This window comes from Littorina saxatilis, unplaced genomic scaffold (genome assembly GCF_037325665.1).
Source record: "Littorina saxatilis isolate snail1 unplaced genomic scaffold, US_GU_Lsax_2.0 scaffold_338, whole genome shotgun sequence".
Taxonomy (NCBI): Eukaryota; Metazoa; Mollusca; class Gastropoda; order Littorinimorpha; family Littorinidae; genus Littorina; species Littorina saxatilis.
Genome location: NW_027129678.1, coordinates 45,001 through 55,227, shown reverse-complemented (window position 1 = coordinate 55,227; position 10,227 = coordinate 45,001). Strand labels below are relative to the sequence as shown.

Below are 10,227 nucleotides of genomic sequence, written 5' to 3'. Positions count from 1 at the left end.
ACCAACAGACATACATAACCCAAAGAAACATTCATTGGGGTGCCTAAATCCCATTTTGGCATGCAAACCATCAGATGTAGATTTGCCCAGAATTTCTTAATAAGTTTTTGAGGGGCCAAAGTAAAATGCAGTCGCATAGTCCGACTCGAACCAAAGGCAAGTCGTGAACATTTCGAAGAAATAACTTTTAAAAATGCGGCTGCCACAGACCCAACTCATTATAAATTTATAATATAGCTATTCTGATGGACACGTGGGGGAATTCGGGGGCTGTGATTGGATGGTCTCAACATCATCATCAAAGCATAATGCTACGGAAGTCGGCCATTTTTGCCAATATCCAAAAGCATATTGGCAATAACAAAGACGCATGGTTCCGGTTTACCCATCTGTACCACACGATGTTAACAATCGACAACAGCATACACTAACAACTTGAAATTCTTCTCGGGAATGTTTTTCAGCTTTACAAATGTCGATAGCATGGCCTTTTCTGCTAACTTCCCGATGAAACAGGACTAAACCAATTATTTTCTGTCCCTAAACACCACAAAATGCCCAAAGTCGAACTTTCGCATTCGGCTTTTCTTATCTCTTAACTCCACACTAAATACCCCACTTCCCCTCTGAAGTATTGATGTACAACCCATGGCACGAACATTCATGTAGTCGTTTATAACTGAGGTTGAAAAATTCGCTTCATGACGAGACAAGTATGAATACCATTCACCCAAACTGAAAACTTCGCTGCCGTCTGCTCGCATCAAGTTGTACGGATTAGCTGTTCTCTTCTCCTCCCCTTGTTGCATCCTAGTTCTTCAGTTGTTTCTAGTTTTCTGTTGATTTTGTGTTTTGGTCTTCTTCATAAGTAGTCTTGTTCAAAATTTAAAAAACTCAAACTTCTTTTTGTTGTATACGAATGAACTAATAAAAAGCTGTTTACCAGCTGTGTTGTCAAATCGAGGTTTTTTTCCAAAGTCAGTGTGGCGCCTGCGCAAACTAATGCGCATAAGAAACGGCGTCTGCTATCAAAACCTGAGATCAACGCATCGACGCAAAAACTGTCATTTTGTAAGTTTGGAACAACAAATCAAGGTCAGAACAGCTATATAATCGCTATTGTGTTTTCAGCGTAGCAATAGGGTCCGATATTTAGACTCGAACAAGTATAATGCGACTCGTCTTCGACTCGTCGGCATTATACTTGTCTCATCTAAATATGGGACCCTATTGCTACGCTGAAAACACAATACCTGTTAATGTTGAACGGCAAAAATGACATCATGAAAAAGCTCTATACTTACAAGTTTATGACATTATGGAACATTGCGCTGTAAATATGTTATTGAACTCAAAGGTGTTTTAACATAAAGTCAAGTTTTGACTAAATATTTTTACCTAGCTAGATTTGAAATCCGAGGAGGGTGGTGGTGTATGTGTGTGTGTATGTGTGTGTGTGTGTGTGTGTGTGTGTGTGTGTGTGTGTGTGTGTGTGTGTGTGTGTGTGTGTGTGTGGGTGTGTGTGTGTGCGTGTGTCGGTAGAGCGAATCCGAGAAAACTTTTACTGGATCGATTTTCATGAAATTTTACATGAGAGTTCCTGTAAATGATATCCCCCATGTTTTTATTTTTTCGATTAATGTCGTACATGTTTTTGTGAATGTTTAGGCGGCACTGTCACACCCTAATTTTTGGATCAAATTGATTAAAATTTTGATCAAGCAATCTTCGACAAAACCCGTACTATGGGATTGCATTTCAGCTTGGAAGTTTAAAAACAAGTTAATGGGTTTGGCCTTTAAAAAAAATCTAAATTCTCATCAAACTCAAATGTTAGTAATGGTTAAACATTTAAAAAAAAATCTGATTCTTTATCATTTCCTGATTCCAAAACATTAACATATGTTATGTTTGGATTAAAAACAGGCTCAGAAAGTTAAAATGAATAAGAAAAAGCGCGCTTCCCTGCGTAGCGCCAACGATCCTGCTCTATACGGGCTTGTGACTTCAAGCGCTTTCTGTCATTAAAAATCTCAACATTCTGAACAAAATAAAAATTAATGTTAGTAATCGATTACAAACATTTCATCTTACTCTCAATCATGTTCTGATTCCAGAAACATATAGATATGTTATGTTTTGGATGGAAAACAAGCTCAGAAAGTTAAACATAATAAGGAAAAGCGCGGTTTCCTGTGTAGCGCTAACGATACTGTGCTATAATTGCTTGTCACTTCAAGCGCTTTAATTCAGTCTCGGTCGCGGGGTATCTAACAGCGCGTTCAGTCTCATTCTGTAAGTTTCACAGATTGTCTAAATGCATTAATTTCGCTTCACGCGTCTTGCTTTTCTCTTCAGAAGTAGCATTTACATTACGAAAAGAGTGTTTCCTTGGATAATTCATGTTAGTTGGACGATCTGACCCAGATAAGCTGGGACGTGCTGCGAGACATTGCATAGAGCCGGCCGGTATGCTCTTCTTTAGATGCACCTTTCCCCTGCAGCCAGACCACCACTGGTCTTTCCAGACCGCTGACCATTCTGCAGTCCGCTGCAACCACTTGGTCAGGCCCCGTCATGGTGGCCACTTCTTGAATGGCATCTTCTGTAGCCTCCTCTGTATCCAGTTGCCTCAACACCCTCACTGGGATACGTTTATCCCTCATACCCCGCAGGAAACCGCATGCTGGCGTCATGATACCGGAGGAGTCACGCTCTTCTTCCATGAGGACGTGGTCAGCGGTCAGTACAAACACCTCCCGATACTCTAGCGATGACCTGGTTCTTCCTGCACATCAACATACAAACACAAAGTAAATAAACATAGGTTTACTCCATTAATTATTGCAGTGTTGAAGAGATTGCGATACACAAGCACTTAACAGATTTACAATTGTACAGGCTGTAATATGATTGCCTACACTACGATCGAGTATACGAAACCATAACATAAGTAAACCTAAATGTCGCATAGCTCTGTATCGTATAATGCACGCGCATGCGCTATGCCTTCCTACGCTTGCAGCTTCCTGAATAAACCACTGAAAACATGAACAACATGTTTTGCCTTTGTGTCAACAAATAACATTATATGGTGGCAGCGGAAAAGGTAACAAGCAGCAGATCCAGTCCCCGTGAGTGTGCATCTAGTTAGAAGCCTACAATCGGACTTTTTTGGGCTGAATACACTGTTGTGTTGTTAGTAATAGCCTCTTCGCTCGAGCACGTGTTCGCGACCGTTACACAGATTACGGTTAGGAAAAGTCGTTTCCAATCATGTCTTCAAAACAAGTTCCCGAGATGGTATGGGACAGTGAAAACGTCGCAGAGTCTTTCAAAATGTTCAAGCAAAGACTAGAACTGTATTTTATCACAAAGAAGGTGCCGAAAGAGAATGAGGTTGCCCACATACTCCTCCAAATTGGTGAAAAAGGCCTTCGCATGTACAATGCTATGACCCTCACAGATGAAGAAAAGAAGAGCTCCAAGATTGTTTTCCAAAAATTGAGTGAACAGATCGAACCAGCTGAACACTTTCGTGTGAGCAGGCTCAAACTCATGAGCATGAGGCAGGCCAAATCAGAGTCACTCGATGATTTTGTGACAAGGGCGCAGCTCCAGGCACAGAAGTGTGTTTTTGACGCTGCAGCAGAATTGGAGGAGAGACTGATAGAATTGATCATCTCGAGCACACCCATTGAAGAATTCCAAAGGAAACTCCTGGAACAAGAGAAGGGTGTCAAGTTGGCTGATGTGGTAAAGATGGGTCGCACGTTCGAGGCTACTGCATCACATGTAGAGCAGCTACAAACAATGGCCGGCTCTGCCAGTATCAGTACCATTAAGTCTAACAACCGTCCCTCTCAAACCCATCCTACCTGCAGAAACTGTGGCGGACGACACAAACCACGAGAATGCCCAGCCCATGGTGTTACCTGCCATGCCTGCGGCAAAAATAATCACTTTGCTAAAGTGTGCCGTTCCGAGCAACACCAGTCTCCACGCATCCCTTCACATGGACGCGGGCAACGACGTGGCGGATCAAGCAACCGCGGTGGAGGACATCACCGGAGGTCAGAAGCGAAAATCAAGGCGATGCAGGCGGAAATCGACGAAGAGAACTTCGACGAACTAACTTTTAGTCCGGTCGTCATCTCTTCAGTCTCTTCAACGCCCCAACAACGTGACGAAGCATTCGTCAGACTCAAAACACAACTTCTACGTAGAGCCGGACAACACAACGTCATCGTCAAGGTCGACACAGGTGCACAGGGGAACACACTGCCCCTGCGCATGTTTAGAGACATGTTCCCTGATCTACTGACAAAGGAGAGGACACCTATCAACAAGATCTTGAAAGAGAAAGGCGGCACGAAGCTGACTGCCTATAACGGCACAGACATTTCCTGCCTTGGCAAGATTACGTTTCCCTGTCGCTACAGAGGCGAGTGGCAGGAAACGGGGTTCTACATTGTAGATGTAGAGGGACCAGCCATCATTGGGTTGCCGTCGTGCGAAAAGTTGAGAATCGTGACACTGCACTGCAGCATTTCAGCGTCACCCCCAGCAGCTAAGGACAAGATCACCTGTGTCCAAGACCTGCTGAAAGACAATCCGGAGCAGTTTGACAAAATTGGCAAGATGCCTGGCCCTGTCAAACTTGTGGTGGATCCAGACGTCCCGCCACACATCGATGCACCAAGAAAAACTTCAATCGCTCTCAGAGACGCGATCAAAGAAGAGCTCGACAGCATGGTGGAAAGTGGTGTGATCAGAAAGGTGACAGAGCCGACGGACTGGGTGTCCAGTCTCGCCTACTCCAAGAAGCGGTCGGGAAAGCTTAGAATCTGCCTTGACCCCCGTCATCTCAACCTCGCACTGAAACGCCCACACCACAAGATTCCGACCATTGAAGAGCTGACGCATCAGTTCTGTGGAAGTCGCTACTTTTCCAAGCTAGACGCCAAGAGTGGCTACTGGTCAGTTCAGCTCGACGAAGAAAGCCAGCTCTTGACGACGTTCCAGACTCCCTATGGCAGATATTGCTTCTCCAGACTTCCATTTGGTCTCAAGGTCAGCCAAGATATTTTCCAGCTTAAAATGGATCAGATCCTTGAAAACGTGAAAGGAGCCACCGGCATCTCAGACGATGTTGTAGTCTACGGCAAGACAGAAGAAGAGCACGACGAAAGCCTGTGCAACCTAATGAAAGCCGCAGCAGAGAATGGATTGGTTTTCAACTCGGAGAAGTGTACCATCAAGACACAGTCCATCACATTTTTCGGCGCAACATACACTCCGGAAGGCGTGCATCCTGATCCTGACAAGGTCAACGACCTGAAAGCCATGCCAGCGCCGACGTCCAAAAAGGAACTGCAAGAGTTCCTTGGATTTGTGACATACATGTCGCCATTCATCAACAACCTGGCCGAGAAAGCAGCTGCACTCAGAGAACTCATCAAGAAAGACTCAGTATTCATCTGGGGTGAACACCATCAAAAGTGCTTCCAGGCCCTAAAGGATGCAGTCTCAGAGGATGCCACGCTGGTCTACTTTGACACAAGTGCTACACCAACACTGGAGACAGACGCCAGCATCAAGGGTCTTGGCGTAACACTGCTCCAGCAGGGAAAGCCGATAGCATATGCATCAAAGACGCTGACGGACGCTGAAACGCGATACGCCTGTATTGAGCGAGAACTTTTGGCCATCGTCTACGGGGTTGAACGATTTCACACCTACCTATACGGTCAGAAATTCCTCGTCAAAACGGATCACAAACCACTGGTTATGATCCTCAACAAACCTCTCGTCAGAGCACCCCCAAGACTGCAGCGAATGCTCCTCAGACTACAACAGTATGATTTTACAATCGAATATAAACCCGGCAAGGACATGACAGTAGCAGACACACTGTCCAGACTGCCGAGCCCTGGCAACGTCAAGACCATTGATCTCGACCTCACTGTTGGCCAGGTCAGATTCAGCACGGAGAGAACCAAGTCACTCCAAGAGGAAACCAAACATGACCCGACTCTGAGCAAGCTTATCCCAACAATCATCAACGGATGGCCAGACACCATACAAGAAGTCCCCGAACCGATTCGCAGTTTTTGGTCATTCCGAGACGAACTTTCTGTGGAGGACGGAATCGTACTCAAAGGTGATCGTGTGGTCATTCCGCTAAACCTCCAGCAAGAGATGCTGATACAACTGCACGCAGCCCACCAAGGGATAGAGAAGACCAGACTAAGGGCACGAGCCTCGGTGTACTGGCAAGGTATCTCGAAGGACATCGAAAAACTGACATCTCAATGCCCCATCTGCCAGGAGCACCAAAAGAACCAAGTGCCGGAAACACTCAATCCTCATGAGATTCCGACACAGCCCTGGGAAGTCTTGGGTGTAGACTTCTTTGCAGTGGACAACACCCAACACATCCTCGTCGCTGATTATTACAGCAAGTTCTTCGTCTGCAGGAAACTCCCAAACGACTACACCTGCAAGACCACCATCGCAGTGATGAAGCAGATATTTGCCGAGCACGGAATTCCCAAAACGCTCAAATAGGACAACGGGCCCCAGTTTTCGGCAAAAGCATTTCAAGAGTTCGCCAAGGAGTGGTGTTTTGACCATGTCACTTCTTCCCCCATCTACCCCAAGTCAAATGGCTTCATTGAGAGACAGGTGCAGACAGTAAAGCAAGCTCTCATCAAGGCAAAACAGGACGGCAGTGACCCTGACCTTACCCTATTGTGCCTTCGCACAACTCCAGTTTCCCCCAAAATTCCTAGTCCCTCAGAGCTGATCACCGGAAGAAAACCTCGTGGAAATCTTCCTACTCGACACACCGGAAATCCAACCGACGACCTCATTCGTGAAAGACTACAGCACCGCCAAGACAACCAGAAGTCATACCACGACACCAAGGCTAAGGACTTGCCACAACTGACCCCAGGCCAGCACGTCAGATTCCAAGACCAACCTTCAAGCAAATGGAAAGAAGCGGTGGTCAAAGAGAAATGTCAGGAACCAAGGTCATACCTGATAGAAACACCAACCGGAAGAATAATGAGAAGAAACAGAGTCAACATCAGAAACTCGCCACAGCAACAATTAACTGAAAACACAGACTCGCCGGTTGCTGATAAAACTCCGACTCCAGTCAACGCTTCAGTCAACACTCCAGCCGACACCCCAGTCAGAGCCCCAGTAAATAACACAGCATCTCCAACTGTCAACAACCCAGCTGCACACTCACCAGCAGCAGCACCAGAGCCATCTGCTGTGTTCACTCGTAGTGGTAGAAAGATCAACCAACCTGTTAGATATAAAGAATAAACCCATGGCCTGTGCACAAGTAGACAGCATGTGTAGCTAGGCTGTTCTATTTGTCTAGTATCTGCCAAAGTATGAGCAGTTGTGTTTTAAAGTTGGTAGAAGCATTAGTATGCTTTTAGTTGTGAAATTCATGGCCTGTTATAGGTGAACAGCATGTGTATGTAGGCTGTCACACCTGTATGTAAGTAACCGTGTAGCAGGTTACACATTATAGTGCATAGCAGCTGGATATTCCATATCTCTTTGTTATCTGACCACAGCCAGCTGAACAATCCAAAGACAGTTCCAGAAGATGTCATCATATGTGCCAAAGACAATTTTAGTCAAATCGTGTTTCTAGCATGTTTACCTGAAGCAACTATGTAATGTTAATAATACAAACTTGTAACATGAACACTCCAAAGCTGAAAACAGACTCAGAAATGTTCAACAATATTGTGTGCTCTTGATGTATGAACATTGAAATAGGAAAGACATTTGTTTGAAACAATCCAGCATAACTCCCTGTATGGAATTTTTATCTTGGAAAGGGAGATGTAATATGATTGCCTACACTACGATCGAGTATACGAAACCATAACATAAGTAAACCTAAATGTCGCATAGCTCTGTATCGTATAATGCACGCGCATGCGCTATGCCTTCCTACGCTTGCAGCTTCCTGAATAAACCACTGAAAACATGAACAACATGTTTTGCCTTTGTGTCAACAAATAACATTATACAGGCCAACGAAGATATTTGCCCAGGATTGAAGAAAAATAATTTAAAATCGTTCTCACCAACCTGTAATTCGTTCAGGTATACTGCCACCTCCTTTCCGCACTCCAAACAGTCGTAGGTAGTGTTTCCACTATGCCCTTTGATTTTATCATGAATAATGCTGATCGAACGTGGGCCTACACATGGTGGTGGGATGTTGGACGATGTGTAGCAAAGGACCTGCCTTTGGTGCGTCATGAAACCAGAACTCATCACCTCTCTAGTGATGATTGGTGGGGTTCTCAGTGCCTCTGTGAGTTGTTCCTCCTTCATCTCTGATGGCCTGTCCTCGTGATTGAGAGAAGCCGCCCAGACGTGAAGGTTTTGTACACGTCGCTCCAGCTGAATGCACAGCTTTGCGAAGTCCCTGGAGGTAAGAAAATGTTGTTTAGCATGTTTTTACATTTAGTCAAGTTTTGACTAAATGTTTTAACATAGAGGGGGAATCGAGACGAGGGTCGTGGTGTATGTGTGTGTGTGTGTGTGTGTGTTTGTGTGTGTGTGTGTGTGTGTGTGTGTGTGTGTGTGTGTGTGTGTGTGTGTGTAGAGCGATTCAGAGTAAAATACTGGACCGATCTTCATGAAACTTTACATGAGAGTTTCTGGGAATGATATTCCCAGACTTTTTTTTCTCATTTTTTCGATAAATGCCTTTGATGACGTCATATACGGCTTTTTGTAAAAGTTGAGGCGGCACTGTCACACCTTCAGTTTTTAATGAAATTGATTGATATTTTGGCCAAGCAATCTTCGACAAAGGCCGAACTTTGCTATAGCATTTCAGCTTGGAGGCTTAGAAAATATGAGTTTGGTCATTAAAAATCTGAACATTGTAATTAGAATTATTTTTTTTATAAAACGATCCAAAAACAATTTCATCTTATTTTTCATCATTTTCTGATTCAAAAAACATATGAGAATGTTATATTGGATTGAAAACAAGCTTTGAAAATTAAAAATATGAAAATTATGATTAAAAATAAATTTCCAGAATCGATTTAAAAACAATTTTATCTTATTCCTTGTCGGTTCCTGATTCCAATGACATATAGATATGATAAGTTTGAATTAAAGACAAGCTCAGAAAGTTAAAAAGAACAGAGATACAGAAAAGCGTGCTATCCTGCTCAGCGCAACCACTACCACGCTATTCTGGCTAGTCAATTTCACTGCCTTTGCCACGAGCGGTGGACTGACGATGCTATCAGCATACGGTCTTTGTGAAAAAAATGCAGTGAGCTCAGTTTCACTCTGTGAGTACGACAGCTTGACTAAATGTTGTATTTTCGCCTTACGCGACTTGTTGAATACTGTGTAGACCTGTCGCACAATTTTGTACATCAAATAAAAAATTCGTTTTTGTGCTCTTTAGTCAAACTTCTAGGCACACGTTTGTCAGAGAGATCATATGACAGCCACACAAATGAGGGTACCCCATCATCGATTCTACAAAAACCGTACGTCTTTATTCAAAAAAGAATAATCGCAATTTCGAACGTATGGTAAAACATAATGCTTGAAGAAAATGTCTCTCGCACACACATTTACACAAAAATGTCGCTCGCCTGCCTTAAACACCCCTTACCCCAAACGTGTTCAATTTTAACTCTCTCGCCTTGAGTATACCTTCGCATGAATTTTCACTCGCGTATCTCCGCATATAACTTTCGTCTTTCGGGAAAATACTCATTCCCCCAAAAGTACACATGCGTCCTCTTCCTGCACTTACCTGGATATTTCGTCAGCAATAATGAAGAGCTCACCCTGGTTCGCTTCACTTGCGAGCGCCTCAACAACTGAATCTTCGCTCCTGCTTGTCATATCAAAGTGGTGGGTTGTGATGTTATTTTCGGTCCCTGTTGCTGCCAATCTTTTCAATTCTGTGACAATCATGTGCGCTGCTGCTTTGCCTTCAATAGCACTGCTGACGACTTGTACTGCTTTTCCTCCACCCAGCCAGTCCAGGCCTTTGATAATCAAAACCAATGTTTTTCCTGTGCCTGGTGGTCCTGTGAGGAATACCATTCCTTCTTTATGCTTTGTGAGAATGTCTACTTGTTCATGGTTGATCACAATTTCTCGTGGAGCCAACCTTCTGGCTGTTTCTGCTACGCCATTTCCTTT

The 10,227-nt window shown here is 44.1% G+C and overlaps 1 protein-coding gene across 1 annotated transcript in view; it reads right to left on the bottom strand.

The window, feature by feature from the left end:
- Window positions 1–7,387: 7,387 nt before the first annotated feature.
- LOC138957901 (uncharacterized) overlaps window positions 7,388–10,227 on the bottom strand; it is a 3,548-nt gene continuing 708 nt past the window's right edge. Inside the window, exons 2-4 of the mRNA XM_070328938.1 lie at window positions 9,833–10,227; window positions 8,128–8,470; window positions 7,388–7,402 (exon numbers count right to left, since the gene is read on the bottom strand). The exon at window positions 9,833–10,227 is cut by the window's right edge and continues 100 nt beyond it. Of these exons, the coding sequence (XP_070185039.1) occupies window positions 7,388–7,402; window positions 8,128–8,470; window positions 9,833–10,227 (753 nt within the window). The remainder of the gene's footprint in view (window positions 7,403–8,127; window positions 8,471–9,832) is intronic.